This window comes from Podarcis liolepis (genome assembly GCF_965112155.1).
Source record: "Podarcis liolepis genome assembly, chromosome: 1".
Classification (NCBI taxonomy): domain Eukaryota; kingdom Metazoa; phylum Chordata; class Lepidosauria; order Squamata; family Lacertidae; genus Podarcis; species Podarcis liolepis.
The window spans coordinates 110,350,788-110,367,111 of NC_139554.1; the positions used below are offsets into that span (position 1 = coordinate 110,350,788).

Below are 16,324 nucleotides of genomic sequence, written 5' to 3' on the forward strand. Positions count from 1 at the left end.
TGTTAAATGCCTGCCTTCCACAGAGTCAGCTTTCAGAGGGCTGGACGTGCTTGCTTGTGCAGCAAAACCAAGGAAGAGTCTTATGGCACAACAAAAATTACCTAATAAAGCATTCCCCAACTGGATGCCCCCCAGATGTTGCTGGAATACAACTCCAAACAACCCTGGCAATGCTGGTTTGGGACTGGTGGGAGATGTAGTAATATCTGTAGTTCAATATCTCCAGCTGTAATCCAGTAACATCTGCAGAACACCAGGTTTGAGAAAGGTTGATTTAAGGTATTGTGGCTTCCATTACTGCATGAACATCCCTCTGAAGTCAATGGCAAAAATCCAGTTGGGTTTACTGAGGCTCTCCGTTTGGTTATAGGAAAGACAGACAGCACTACTGAACAACAGTGAAAAATAGATATTGGACAGATTTTAAAAAAACCCTTAGTAGGTGGTTTGGCAGAGATCTGTGGAGTAGTAGTTGTTTTTAAACAGCCAGTGACTTTAAAATCTTGCCATAGTTCTCCATGACTACAAAGCAGCCATAATTAGATACAAATGGCATTGTTCCTTACCAGGCCAATCATGGCAGCTCCAACCCCAAGTAGTGGACTGACTGAGATAATAACCAAGGTCAGCTTCCAGCCTCTGACAAATCCTAACATGAATCCACAAATAAAGGTGGTGAACCGCTGGATAAAGACTGCTACTTGATCAGCAATAGCATCATTTATTTTATTTACGTCACTGTGGAGAACAAAAAAAGTTGAAGCAGCAGTTGCATATGACCCTCATTGCAATCCCAAATATTCATTCAATTTGTTTCTACATTGGAGAAATGTTGATGAGAGCCATTTATCTCATTTGCTTCTATCTCTTTGTTCCTTTGTTCAGACATTTGGGAACTGAGGTCTGAAGTAAACAAGCCTTTCCTTTTAGATTCCAGGCAGGCTGTAGGTTCTTGGGTTTCTGGGACAGGTATTTGGCTTACGAACCACCCCACTCTTGGACTCTACTTGCCAACAAACCTGTGCTTGTGTTTCTCCTCCTCACCCCAGTTCTCCTTGTAAGCTTGGAGACTGGCTGTGCTATGTGTCAGCCATGGAAAAGGAGAGTGAATGAGCATTGGCAGGGTCACTTAGCAACACAAGCAGAACACCAGCATCACCAGCTTGTGAAAAAATGGCAGGCCAGTTGATGGTGCAAACAGGGCTGCCTTCCAGATGTTTTGGACTACGACTGCACTGGTTGAGGATGATGCAGTCCAAGGCATGTCGAAGGTACCAGGTTAGGGAAGGCCTTAGATGTTTTTGCTAGGAAAATGTCTACATGACACACCTGCCTTGTTATCTGTGTGTTTCCACCCTCTCCCTGTGAGGCTCATGGCTGCTTCTTCCCACCTGCTTCTACATCTCTGCTTAAGTAAGTGCCTATGGTGGCCTTTTCGACATCTCAACACACATGCAAAGTAATGGTTTCCTAATGGTAGGAAGTTTCAAGCAGAGATAATAGTTTCATCTTCTACCCTTTTAATACCTGTTGTTTTCAGCAGCTGCTAAAGATGGACAAATCCATCAGTTTTGGTTTTTTTAGTTTCTCATTTTTTTCTGGTCTTTGCAGCACTTTCTCATCAGTTAGTGATGATTATTTTTAATGTCCTTACAGAAATGCATCAATGTTTCCTTATTATTATTTCATTAAATTAATGTACCTCAAAGTGGTTTCAGTGTGAACATGCATTTTTGTATGTAATTTTGTCTAATGCGCACATTTTTTTGCAAGCAGTATTCCCTTATGTAATGCATTTTGTGTATGTGATTTTCACTAATATGTGCATTTTTAATGTACACTTTCCCCCAATATATGCATTTTTCTACACATTTTTAATTGAAGAACTGCATCACAAGTGTGAATTTGGAAAGCCAGCTCTGTTTTCAACTAGTTTATTGTTCTAAGAAGTGCAGATTCAAGCCAATTTTCTCTCACATTGCTAGCAAAATCCAGTGGAATATTAGCTCTGCTTTGGAGTCAGACCCCAGTCTGGTACAAGTAATACTGTAGATATTATTCTTCACTCACATAACCTTGCACAGACTACTCATTAGAATGCAGCGTCTTAAAAACATGCAGACCTCATTCACCAATGGATGTCTGAGATTACTCACTCAGAAATACGTGTACTGAGTTCCCCCACTGATGTACAGTCAAACCAGCCTATATCCATCCTCATTATTTTCCTGAAATAGGCTTTTCTGATTTTCTGTGTCTGTCGAGCGGCTGAGATTACCCATAAGCTGATCTGTAGGGGGTAGGGAAGAATGAGAGATAAGGAAGAGTCACAGTTAAAAGGGGGAGGGGGTGACATCTAGCAACTACGAAACCACGGTGCAAATATTGACAGCACAGCCAGCTAAATGGAAAAAATATATTCTAATTTTGGGTTTATTTGGCATTGATTATTTCTGTTATAAAAACCCTGCACATGCTTTATAAGTTGATTCAGGCATCTACAGATATATGCTACAATGGCTGGCAGGAGCCGTTAACACAGTTACATTAGTGGGAATTGCCTGGCTTTAACCAGGAGCAGACTATATACTGTACTTTTCTGGGTATAAGTTTTATTCTTTAAAAATTATGCTAAAAAGTAGGGATTGTCTTATACATGGATAGTGCATAGGGTGGACATTTGATTGGTTGCTGCCACGGCTGTCAGCGGCTATTGGGCATGTTATTGGTTGCTGCATCAATGGCTGGCGTTGAGTGGCTGAATCTGCGGTAATTTGGCGGGTGATTGGCAGCTTCTGCCAGCGAGGGGACATTTGAGAGGCAGATTTTTGGACGCATGCAAGTGAGCGATTTTCGGCAATCCCCCCCCAAGCTCAACAACTGCCTCCAGAGATCCTTGCCTACCATTATTGATCTTGACATTGAGGAGCTAACTATAAAAAACCAAGCCACTTCTGTTAACTCTTATGATTAAACGGCAAATAAACACTTGGTCCCTTTGTGTGCATTCTACATGACATGGAGCATGGGAAGAAATCTCAGGCTTACAAACCTACTCCAGTATGTTGACAACAGAGGCCTACTAAACACATGGGCATGTATATAACTGGATCTGGATCATCACCACGAGACAGCAGCATAAAAATTGCCTCACAGTGCCCATCGTTGAAGGATTCCAGTCAACAAATGTCCACAGGAAGTTGGGAGGGATAAATGGGAACACAGGGCAGGGCCTTCTGGGTGGTTGCACCCCAAATTGGAAATGCCCTGTGACTGTGTCCCAACTGTGGAGAAAGGAGTTTAGCTGCCTTTTTGTTGTTTTTCAGGTGACTGCCACCAACATTAAACCATTTTCTATTGTGGAAAATAATATGGGGAAGTAAATAATAATACTGACCTGGAAGTATGCCAGCACAAGCACTGCACAGCCTATTCCCCCATAGTAAATTGCAAAATAACTCATTTCCATTTCAATGTCCAGCAACCTGATAGATAAAGAAAGAATTAAAGAAGATATATGACCTTGGTAAATCAGTCCATCTTGAATCGATGTGCCTGCAGGCAAATTTAATATCAGAAATAATGTAACTTCATTAGCAGCTAGATGAACTTATTTCCATTGTTCTTTTCCCTCAGTTAATATTTGGGTATGAATTCAGAGAGGGCAGAGTAAGGGATTGTAGTGAAAACAAAAAAACTGACTTTCCAAAATAATATATACTGTAAGTAGCAGACAATCTGACAAAAAAGGTCCACCATATTCTCCATTAATATTAATAATAACAATAATATATCATTTATATGCCACCCATCTGAATGGATTCCCTCAGCCACTCTGGGTGGCTTCCAACAAATTATAAAACCTCAGTAAAACCTCAAACATTAAAAGCATTTAATGCTAACTGGTTGATGTGTAATTCAACAAGAGCAAAACAAAGAAGGAATATTAGTTATTGTTCAACATTTGCATAAACTGATCCAGTTTCAAACTATTTCCTTGTGAAAGGCTAATGATGCAATCTATGCACATGTACCTGGAAGCAAGTCCCATTCCATATAGTGGGACTTACTTCTGTGTAAACATGCGTAAGAGTGCTGAATTTGAACCACTGCCAAAAAACGGTGCTTAGGTGGAACAAGTGAATCAACCTTAAGTTTACATCAATTATCTTTGGCCCTGAAATCCAAGTACTCAACCATTATTGACTTGTGGGTTGCAGCTGCAACTTTTGAAGCCAAAGGACATTTATCTTTGTGTGATTTCCTGTTGAAATTGTGCACAATAGTTCTAAATGCAAAAGTAAAGATATATATTTCTTTTCTTTTTTTACTTCTACAGAACCAGGGCAGTACAAAGCAAATCTTAGAAAAATGACTGATGAATTTCTATTTTTACGCGTTCTAGTAAGAGCCAGCAGTTGGCAAAGCTGGCTAGACTCAATGGTAGGGCAAGTATCAATTAAAATGAGCAATTATCAGCCAGGCAATGAACAAAGTAGCTAACACCTCCAGCTCTGGAGAGGAGATGACATTAGTTCAACTGAGATAGGACATGGTATGGGAATATTATTTAAGACATGGAGTTTGCAAAACTACAGAGCCAATGCCCAGTGGTGTAATCACATGTACAGTGGTACCTTGGGTTAAGTACTTAATTCGTTCCGGAGGTCTGTACTTAACCTGAAACTGTTCTTAACCTGAAGCATCACTTTAGCTAATGGGGCCTCCCGCTGCTGCTGCGCCGCCGGAGCACGATTTCTGTTCTCATCCTGAAGCAAAGTTCTTAACCTGAAGTACTATTTCTGGGTTAGCGGAGTCTGTAACCTGAAGCGTATGTAACCCAAGGTACCACTGTATATGAAGGCAGGCTGGTAAACTGACCTGGAGTATCACTGGTTTATCTTCTGTGCAAGAATGCAGAAGATTTCAGACAATGTCATTTAATAACAGAGGAGATAAAATGCTTTGCTCATTTGTAAGGTCTATAAATATCGAAATATTGAGCTATTACTATAAGGTTATGTCCAGCCTCTACCCATAGTCGACCTGATGAAACTAATGAACCCAAGTTAGTCATGTTCTTTAACTTCAGTGGGGCTACTCTGAGTAGTATTAGCACCGGACACAATGCAAAATGTCTTGTTCACTTACCCACAACTCACTGGCGTATTATTGTCGTTTTGGTGATAGGAACTGTTGATCCACACTATAGTGTTATTCACACATCCTTTATTCGGGTCACTAAGCTCTTGCTTCTCAATATCATATTGAATAAATGTGTCTGTCATTACCCCAAAAACAATCAACATGGCTGGCTGGGCAGCTCCATGAAGAGCAGCGCAGATGCCACCGAAAACCATCATCAGTTTCTCAGATGAAGAAGCAAATCTAAACTTTAAGTGGGGGGAAACAGACAAAGAGCATTCACAAAAAAATTATGCATTGCTCCTTTGTATATTAATGTTCCAATTGTTTTTCTTACTAACACTGGCTGAAACCCAAGGCTGCTGCTTCACTGGCAGAATGGCTTTGATCCAACAGAGGTGGCCACTAAAATAAATGGTAGTTGTTTTCTGATCCCACCTTCCTGCTACAGTCCCTTGAGAACTGAAAATCTGTTGCAGAACCCTTGTAGGACCCTCTAGATAAGTGCGGAAGAAGGCACAAGGGTTGTGTATGGAAGAGAGATATCAGTGCAAATCACCCCCCTTCTTTTGCATTAATAGATGCTCTTCTGAGTCAAAAGCCACTCCATGAGTGGTACTATAGCACTGGATTTCACCCAGGTGGTGCTGTGGGTTAAACCACAGAGCCTAGGACTTGCCGATCAGAAGGTCAGCAGTTCGAATCCCCGTGACGGGGTGAGCTGCCGTTGCTCGGTCCCAGCTCCTGCCCAACTAGCAGTTTGAAAGCACGTCAAGTGCAAGTAGATAAATAGATACTGCTCCGGTGGGAAGGTAAACGGCATTTCCGTGCGCTGCTCTGGTTCACCAGAAGCGGCTTAGTCATGCTGGCCACAAGACCCAGAAGCTGTATGGGTAGTCGCGACTTTGACGACCCTATAAGCTGGGAATCTGACCACCCTGATCTATAGAACCACAGCAGATATATGAAGTAGTGAAAAGCAACAATTTTATTACCAACTCAAAGAAGCCAACTCGAATTTCATTCTTCTCTGATGTCCTGTTTAAAAAAGAAAGCAAGCAAAATGTGTTGTATTATGAAAGTGCCAAAGAAGTCTATGTGTAAAGGCAGCTCCATCCTACCAGTAGCAGCCTCTTCCCCCCACCATTGAATCAATCCAAGACAGTCAAGAATTCTCCAGTATTTTCACTCACACACTGTGCTCTTGAGAAGTCCAGTTTCACGGCATGTTCCCTAAGTGGTGTTTTACAGATGCTGGACTACAGGAGCATATCTCAAAAGCCCCCCTCGTGTAATCGATATTGACTGGTGTTATAACAAAACATTTGCAAAAATAGCATATAAAAGTTTGCTGTAACGCCCTTTTCTGACTTCTGTGAAAGAATGTGCTTTCCTTGACAAATTAAAGGAGACTCTTGTTATTCTAGATCCAGCCACAACTGAAACCTATTTTAGGCCCCAAAAGAAGAAGAGTGAGCATAGTACAGAAGGCAAGGCGGTTCTTGGAACAATGAGGCAGAGATGGGAGAGGCTGGCAGATTAATCTGAGGGATAAATTTGTGCTGCCTGAAGAGTTACAAGCTGTGGTTTGTTATTGCTGTCATTGAACCACCCATATACTTGCACGGCATCAATACTTGCATTGAAAACACAAACAAGTACACCCAAACAACACACCCAATATATTCTGACAGAATTTACCACACATTATGCACCAATCTGTATTGCCCTGCCCAATGATGAAGTGAATCTTCTGCACTTGAGCAGAAATATTACATAGAAGCAGGGCTCTGAGCCCGCCCCCCACCAGAATTCAGTTCCGGCCCCTCTCAGGTGGGCACCATTGCCATTATAAGAGAACAAGGGAGGTGTTCATAGTGAGTTCCAGCACTTCTTTTTTTCTAGAAAAATAGCACTTGGTAGAAGGGAAGTGAAAAAGAATCTTATTGCCACCATCCATCTGGATGATACAGATGATTAAAGTATTAAGTTGTTGGTTACACACAGACACACACACACACACACACACACACATCATGGTAAATGATTACCTGTCTTACACAGTGGCATGAAGTGGGTCTTGTGAGGTAGAAAGTGAGGTATGTGAGTGCACGATGGGGTCTTTGTAAAGAAGTAAGGAGTTTCTAGAAATGGGTTCATGCTGGGTTATTACATTTCGGGACTGACGTGTTGCATTTCCTTATTACATAAGAGCCCCACAAGATCAGAGCAAAGGCCAGACCTAGTCCAGCACCCAGTTTCCAACAGATACATTTGGTGAGCCCACCAACAGGACACAAGGGGGCAATAACCCTTTCTCACACATAGTTCCTCCCCATCATGATCCTGGCCACAATTTACAACCATTATGGCTAGCAGCCAGTTAATAGCCCTAGCCTCCGTGAATTATTTGTCTAATTCCATTTGAAAACTGTCTGAAGGATGGTTGTCAGCACACCTTGTCACAGAGATTTTGCCTCCTTTACCACCCTCTGTCATGCCTGCAAAGTTTAGCAGAATGAATGAATGGGCCCGGCAATTATCCTGATAGAAGAGTAACCAGCTTAACTTACTTGTTCCCTTTTGTATTGTTCTTTGAAGAAGTTTCCTTTTTATTATGGAAATACCTGTGAAAGGCAAGGCAATATCCATGTGAGTACTCTTAAGGGGCCTATTCCCATGCACTTCCATTCAAATTTATTTTATCCATCAAAATGTATGTTATCATCTTGGGACATTGTTATGGCTTCAGCTGCAACAGGACTGTCATTTTGAAAAGAGGCATTTGAGGTCAAATTTCAAGTATAGCTGCATTTCAGTTCATGTATTTGTTGGGGAAGAGTGAATTGGAATGTATCTCATTAAAAGGCAAACAAAATCAAATTTCTCTTCCATTTCTACAAGGAAAGCAGTGTTAGTGGAACTCTTAAAGGAAAGGAATAAGAATTCTTTAATGCACCATTAATTTTAAGGTTGGGACTGTCTGGCTTAATGCTGAGGTTCAGAGGATCTTCAAAGGTACATGATGTGAGAGTGTTTGAGGCAGTTCTGGTTATAGGATCATAAGCTGTGTCTTATCCTGTGTCTTAATATTCCACCTCATTGCTTCATTTAGCTGCACTCCCACAGGAAAAATTTCGCATAGGACTATAACAATGAGAGAAGAATATAATGGGGATGGCACCCTTCCCAGACCCTGCTAATCCCATAATTGGTCCACTATAGTATAAAGAGCATTAACCATCCTGTTCCCCAGCCTGGGTGGATACTTGAAAAATCAGTATTGTTCAGAAGGGAGAGAGAGTTTTATTTACTCCTTAGAGGCCTAGGTTCCTCTTATACTCCCTGAGTGGCCTCAAGCAAGTCCTCACAGTCTTAGCTGCCATCACGAATTACACATGAATAATGCCTACAGATATCTGTGCTTTTCCTAGGAAAAAACAGCTTTGGGTGTTGAGTGGGGGGGATGGGGCCAAAGAAGGGTGCTTTATGGTTAACACCTTTCCCTCCTGCTGCCTTTCTACCCAAAATCATTACAGCAGAGGTTTTCAACCTTTTTGAGTCCACAGTTCCCTTGACTAACTACAGTGGTGCCCCGCAAGAAGAATGCCTCGCAAGACGGAAAACTCGCTAGACGAAAGAGTTTTCCGTTTTGGAGGTGCTTCGCAAAACGAATTTCCTATGGGCTTGCTTCGCAAGACGACAATGTCTTGCGAGTTCCTGCTGGTTTTTTCCCTCCCCCCCTTTTTCTAAGCCGCTAAGCCGCTTATCAGCTGATCTGATCAGCAGATAAGCCGCCAAAAGTCGCTAATAGCGCTAATCGTGCTAATCCGATAATCCGTCAATGGGCTTGCTTTGCAAGACGAAAAAACCGCTAGACGAAGAGAATCACAGAACGGATTCTTTTCGTCTTGCGAGGCACCAATGTACATTCTTTCTACAGCATCTCTGTGGGTCTCAGGAGCCCAGTCATGTCACCCCTGGCCCACAGAGCTGGCGGCCTCTCACCCTTTTTTGAACACCCTCCCTTGTGGAGTGTTCCCTCAGCCTCTTTTCCTCTCCCTTCTGCTTCGGAATCCTCTGGGCAGTCATGGCCGCCCCTGGTCTCTGAGCTGCCCTCTCCCTGCCCCAAAGAGAGATGCCTCATCACACTGCCACACAGGCACCTGGGACTTGTCTGTCCATTCCCAACAGCAAAGGCTGGTGGACTGGTTGGCTGGGATCCCTTGCCTGCTTGCCTGCTTACTTGAAGGCCACCTCAGCTCCTGGCAACCAGCACCCCCGGTCAGCCCCAGTGGCACCATTTGCCTGCAGAGCTTGTAGCCAGGGTTGCTGCAACAGTCGTACAAGCCTTTGGGAGGCAGAGATGCGAGAGGGCATCAGAGGAGGAAGGGAAGGAAAGAGGGACAGAGGCCAGTGTTGCCCACAGCACCCCTGACCATCATTCAAGGTACCTCAGGCTGCCACGGCCCATTTGTTGAAAACCACTGCATTACAGAGGCACAGGCAAAACACCCCCCAAATAAAACACCACCACCTTGTGGAGTTCCTCAGAAGTGTATTAGTGTCCCTCATTATACAAATCAGTTAATGGGGCCAACACTTTCCTGAATGATAGCTGTCCTACCTTTACTGGTTTCTCATTGGAATGCTCATCTTTGCCCTCATCTGCACAAACCATAGTTTAGTGTAAGTGACCAGATTGGTGGGCAGAGAAGGCATGCGATTGCTTCTTCATCCCTATCTGCATGGGCCATATCAGGGAGAAGTACCATCCAATTCAGCATAAATTAACCTTTCGTATACAAAGTTCACGTGTACTAACATGAATTTTCAGTTTTGAAGGGCATTGATCATATTGCTAAAATGGTTAGGTTACATTATACTTCTGGTAAAAATGCATCTCCGTGCTACTCTGAGTTTCGCCTCACCAGAAGGCTTAATTTGAAACTTAAATCCCATTCATGTGTGTACCTGGTACCAAACTTTGTGACAACCAGTTTCAGTGAGGTTCTGAGCTGTGAAAACATATTTAAGGGCTTGGTGTTTTCTCTATTTCCGCATATCTGGAGCCCAGCTCCTCAGAAATTTGCTTAAGGCTATATTCTCTCCATCAACTGTATAGTGATACAGCAGGCAAGTTTCTATTTTAAGACATATTAGTTTTGCTTCCACCAAATTATAGCCTAGTACAAATCTCTTCGTATTTAATTCTGGGGTTTTTTGTTTTATTTTTTGTAAGAGGGTTTTCCAGCAAGAATATTGTATTCTGTTCTAGAATATTCTGTTGTGGCATAGACCACAGCCATGAACCCACACAAAAGTGATTGATTGGCTGTCAGTCAATGTCATATCTAAGGAAAGCAGCCAGAGTGGAAAATATTTGCACATGGAATTGTTAATCATCACATCATGCTATGAAACCTGTGAATAGATCCAACCTGCATTGTAAGAGGAATTGATTGAAATAGTAGCATTTTCCTTCTTCTGGTATTCTGTTATTGCACATTGTGTTCTGAATTTTTGCTTAACTCATACCAGTTGCATAATATTAGAGATTAGAAAATTGAAGTGGCTGCATTTCCTATGTTGCAAACACACCAATGAATTATGAAAACTGCTTTCTAGGCATCAAATAAATGAATAGTGTGGATCTTTATATAGCCAAAACTGCACCATCCACTCGCAACGGGGGAAGTATCAGCAGGCTCAAGAGAGAGAGAGAGATGCCCCCCCACGAAGCACCAAAGAGATGCAAAAAATATTTTTTGGGGGGGGAGTTCAATGAAGGGGGCAAAACCAGCAAAACAGACAAATGAGGTCTGAGCATGCTCAGTGGTCACAGAATGCTCCTTGACAGTGAAGGAAGGGGAGGATGTAAAATCAGGGGAGGGGAAATGGAATGAGGCATGGCTGACTAAAATCCGGAACACAAGGACTCGCTACACTGCAACATTTTGTTGCATGTCCTACTTGTGTAATCAAATACTTTGAAAATATCTGCATTACTTACTCTGGTTTGCAGATGCCGTTATCTGGTGGGGAAAACAAATATATCCCATAGTTAGCATTCTTTGAAAATTAATCCATACTCCTAGACACACACACACAAGGCCATTTTAATTATGTACAGGCAGTGTTTGATTAAAGAGAACTCAAAGAGTTCATACAAAAATCCCAAATGGACCAAATTGGAATGATTCATGTTGGAGATCTGATTCTACAAACCAGTTCCCAAAACAGGTTCAGGAAATGGAAAGAGACATAACTTAGTGGTGCCAATGTTTTGCATGCAGAAGATTCCACAGAATTGCCATTGCTAACCAAAGACTGACTATGTTCAGGCACAGGAGTGCTTGTATGTCAAGGTCAGAACAAGGCTCTCTTTTTTGTTTTTTAAGATGCTTCTATTATTACAAAACACTGGGAAAATTCCCACTATATTAAAATGGCCGCTGTGTTTTATTATTTATGTGTATTTATCCAGGCTCCTATTCCACTTTGGAATAAGTTAAAAAGTAACTCTGAAACAACATAAAATAATAAGCATGATATTACGGGGGGGGGGGGATCAATCTAATGCAGAAAATACCACATCAAGATGGGGCAGCTGGTTGCTCTGTTTCAAAACTCTGAGACCTAATCCCATTTCATATGCCCAGGCCTATTCTCCAAGAATCCACAGTTCCCTTCATTATAATTGTACCTCCACGTTTCAACTGGTTTGGTTTTCAAGGTAAAAGATCAAGCAGAAGGGCATTCTTGTAAAGTGAACACCAATGTTTCAGCCCTGCTCTCTCACCTCACCCTCTTGCCTGCTCATCACCTCTGCTGCTACCTCTTCCTCCTTCTCCAGCTAAGAAAGGTAACACTCTGCATCCAAGATCTTGAGATGCTCAAAAAGAGAATTTCAGTCTTGGGACCAACCGCAACCCCTGCAAACTGGTCTATTGCACACTGGAACTTGGGGAAGAGGATGATTCTCTTGAGCTGCATATCCTCCTTCCACATCTTGCCAGATAATTTGTTAACTTTTCCAACCAGAGGAAGAGGAGGAGTTAGCAATAGTGAGTGGGCAAGCAAATACTTTCTCCCCACCCCCCCAAAAAACCCCATGAGCTTGGAATGATATGAGCAAATGGGTCTTGAAGAGATTTACTGACGTGTACCTAAAGTCAAGAGGTATATAAAATGGAAAACATCATACGTGATTCTTCCGGCTCAAAGCCATAGTTGTCTTCTCCGATTTTCTTAATACTGCGCAAAGTAACTGGCTCAGGCATGATCTTCCTCTTTATGCTGCTAAATAATGATGATGATAATGATGATAATAATGTACCCCAACTTTGCAAACCAAATGACAATTTTCTAAAGCTCTCTTTTGTACTTGTATGATTTTACTGAGTAAAATGGAATGAAATTCTTATAAGTCAGTAGGTCCATGGTTCAGCTTCACTTTACTTACTTACTTATTTACTTACCCACCTACTTAAAATAAATCTGAGTAGGTCCATCGTTCAGCTTCACTTTACTTACTTACTTATTTACTTACCTACTTGCTTAAAATAACTCTGAGCTTCAGCTTGACAACTTCCAATATGAGTTACAATTAGTATTTTTTAAAAAAGAAAAGAAAACCGCAGCAAAAACAAAATACAGTACAGTTGAAAGAACTGATTTAAACCCTAGCCAGCCAGTTTTTAACTCCAAGTACATTAAATCGCAGGTGCATTAGATGATTCTAGAGCTTGCTGTCTTGTTTTGAGTTACAAGGAATTAACAGCTAGGGGACAGCATCATAAGGCTATCAGGACCAGTCTGGTAGTTTACTGTCATACCTTGGGATGAATACACTTCAGGTTAAGCATTTTCGGGTAGCGCTCCACGGCGACCCGGAAGTAACGGAGCGCGTTACTTCTGCGTTTCGCCACGCGCGCATGCGCAGACCGTCAAAATTATGTCATGAGCATGCCCAGAAGTGCTGAAACGTGACCCGCGCATGTGCAGACATGCGGACACAGGTTACGTTCACTTCGGGATGCGAACGGGGCTGTGGAACGGATCCCGTTCGCATCCCGAGTTACCACTGTACAGTGTTAGACAGCTCTATTCCTCCCCCCCATAACTAAAAGGTGGCAGTGGTCTAAATATTTTGATGGGGCCCTGGGGTAGCTGTTGCTGAAAAATAAAGTGAACGTAACCCGTGTCCGCATGTCTGCGCATGCGCGGGTCACGTTTCAGCACTTCTGGGCATAAAGTGAAGGTCTTCCTTTGCACCCTTACCTAAGCCTCAGAATATTCCACCCCTCATGCAGAATAGTCTGAATATAAGGCCAACCCTATCATGTGACAGAGGGAGGCAGCTGCCTCGGGCAACAGATTTTGGGTGTCATGAAAAGCAGCAAATTTTTACCCGTTTAATTAATTATTACTGCATTTTTATTTATTTTTTTACCACCTGGTAGCGGCATTTATGTAATTGTGAAGAGGTAACTCCATGGAGGTCAAGGGGGAGTATTTTGCTGCTCTGCCTCAGGTAGCAAAATTGCCTTGGACCAGCCCTGCCCGAATAACTGCCGTTGTAGAAAATTGTATCTCCTTTGCCCAGTATCTATTGGGTGTTCTTGATAGTCAAATTCCTCTTCAGTTCATTATTAGCTTCCACTTTAGGAACCCTCTTTGACTGAGATTGCAGGGCAGGAAAGTAAAGCATAAATGTAATATTTACTCCCTCTGCTCAGTTCTTCCCTCATCAAGGCGTTTTGCAGGCGGCTTAGTGCAACAGTTATTATCATTGTTCTTTATTAAATTTATTAGGGGTTTTTTTTTGCCATGGCAACGCAAAGCAACTTACAGGATTTTTAAAAATTTAAACACACACACACACACACACACACACACACACACACACACTAAAGTTACCATTAAAAAAACCTAAAAGACCATTCTATTTTTTTATTAAAAAAACTAGATTAAAACATCCCACTCATACAAAAAAGGCCATAGATAATTAAAAACCAAAGGCCTGATGTCTAAAGATACAGTTCTACCTCAGGTTAATTATTTACTTCGTTCCGGAGGTCCGTATTTAACCTGAAACTGTTCTTAACCTGAAGCACCACTTTAGCTAATGGGGCCTCCTGCTGCTGCTGCGCCGCCGAAGCACGATTTCTGTTCTCATCCTGAAGCAAAGTTCTTAACCTGAAGCACTATTTATGGGTTAGCAGAGTCTGTAACCTGAAGCATATGTAAGCTGAAGCGTATGTAACCTGAGGTACCACTGTATGTAACAGCAGTTTCACCAGCTTGCAGATCTGCCTGTAGCTACCCTGACCTAAGACATTTCCTGTGTCTTTAAGGTTTAAATTCTATGCACTCTTACATGGGAGAAGTAAGTGGGTAAGTAGAAGGAAGAATCGCAGCAGAAGTCACTTAGCCAACTTCAGTCCTGAAGTGATAGGCGAAAACATACTTAAGTATTGCACAGAAGGGAAAATTCAATTGAGGGTACAGCAGCCACCCCAGGATTCATAATCAGCATAAAAACAGAGACCTGACTTGTCCCCGTCCCCAACCACCACCCCCCCATTAACAAATGGTCTTTGCTCTTCTATAGGAATTTTGAGTTGTGTTAGCGAAGAACAGCAGCAACATCATCATCATCACCATTGTAATAAAATAACAGTTTAAGACAATGACTTTAAGTAGGCTTTTAAAGAACACTCATGCTTACAAGAATAAATATTTGTTCCCAGTAGGAAAAAGAGTAGCTGCAGCGTATTATATCAGAAAACTGTTGCAAGAAGGAAGAGATATCAACATATTCCAGTTCTGCTGTTCCAATCCAATTTAGATTCCTCCTTCCCAACACACATCTCTGCTTTTAAATAAAACTTAAAATATCAAGACATGCAGTCATGGATCTCCTATATCTGTTTGGCCATAAAATACTCTGAAAACTTCTTCAGTTAATATAGCAAATTCATCTTGTGCCCAGGAGTATTTGAAATAGTTATTTCAAATTATTACTTATTCTATAACCTAGTAAAACAAGAGTTTCAGAAAAAAGCAGCTTAGCTTAACACTTTTCACAGAATGTTCCTTTATTTCCTTAATTACTGTTAAGATCTAGTCACAGTATATTTTGTAATTTATTTAAGTTGCTGAGGTGCATGTTCTTATTGTTTTATCCAAAGCTAACATTGTAATAATACATATATTTTTCCTCACCAGTTGAAGTAAAAAGAGGAAGAAACAGAGAAACAAGCTCCAAGGATCCTATGGAGTGAAGTTTAGTCAACAGTTTGTACATCCATTTTCAACACCCATCAGCTTTCAATGTAGTAACCCATTTATCAAGAGTTAAGCCTCTAAATAGTCAGAGACTATTTACACAAAGGTTAGTAACCGAGTGGTCCTCAGAGTTCATTGACATTCAGTGTAGAATTTTAACTTGAGTAAAATTATCATACAGCTGAACAGCAAAATGAGAAAATAGAAATCTTTGAAAAACTACACAGAAAACAAAAACAAATGTCTTATGCAGTCTCAGAAAGGCAACATTATAATAATTCTTGATTAAAGGTCAACAATGAAGTCTTATGTATGTGGAATGGGTACAAAAATCACTTTGAAAGTCCATCTCTAAATCTGAAGCTAAAAATCTTTGTTCCTTTTCCAAAATTTGCACAACATTCATTCTTTATCTTTCTCAGCTGGAGGCTAAGCAGCTAACTAGGCAGAAAAGCTTCACAAAGTTCCCCTTTGATTCAACCTAGGCTAGAAGCATTTTTGAAAGCTTTCTAGAGAAGTCATTTATGGGTTCACCACCCACAGCAACGTTTGACGGAAGCAGTAAAAGGTCTTCTTTGGCGTAAATAGCAGAAACCCCTTCTGGAGCTCATGGAGCCCCAATGGAGACATTACCAATTAGGAGCCAACAACAAAAGCTCTGAGCTATATGTTTATCATCCGTGTGTTGCCAATACACAGGTGACCCTTCATGTGGTCACTGAACATTGGTGTGTGGTGCAACTGGACCCCGATAACAGCCGGTGCAACCGCAGTTTAAGCATCTTAATTCACCTGTCACCTTTCTAATCTTTTTTATTAAATCCACAGCTTCTCTGCAATTTTAATTACTGGCATTCAGAATCAAAGAGTCAGGTGTGTAGCTGAT

At 41.6% G+C, this 16,324-nt stretch overlaps 1 protein-coding gene across 3 annotated transcripts in view; it reads right to left on the reverse strand.

Annotated features, from left to right (window-relative positions):
* The window catches only part of ABCB11 (ATP binding cassette subfamily B member 11), a 44,382-nt gene extending 28,873 nt beyond the window's left edge, over positions 1-15,509 (reverse strand). Inside the window, exons 1-9 of one of the 3 annotated variants that reach the window (XM_083495869.1) lie at positions 15,376-15,509; positions 12,353-12,447; positions 11,159-11,180; positions 7,719-7,772; positions 6,141-6,183; positions 5,152-5,393; positions 3,398-3,485; positions 2,157-2,290; positions 567-738 (exon numbers count right to left, since the gene is read on the reverse strand). In XM_083495869.1, the coding sequence (XP_083351995.1) occupies positions 567-738; positions 2,157-2,290; positions 3,398-3,485; positions 5,152-5,393; positions 6,141-6,183; positions 7,719-7,772; positions 11,159-11,180; positions 12,353-12,428 (831 nt within the window). In that variant the 5' untranslated portion in view covers positions 12,429-12,447; positions 15,376-15,509. Of the gene's footprint in view, positions 1-566; positions 739-2,123; positions 2,291-3,397; positions 3,486-5,151; positions 5,394-6,140; positions 6,184-7,718; positions 7,773-11,158; positions 11,181-12,352; positions 12,448-15,375 lie in introns of those variants that run through there. The other 2 variants (XM_083495870.1, XM_083495871.1) reach the window with 2 other exon arrangements.
* Positions 15,510-16,324: the final 815 nt, after the last annotated feature.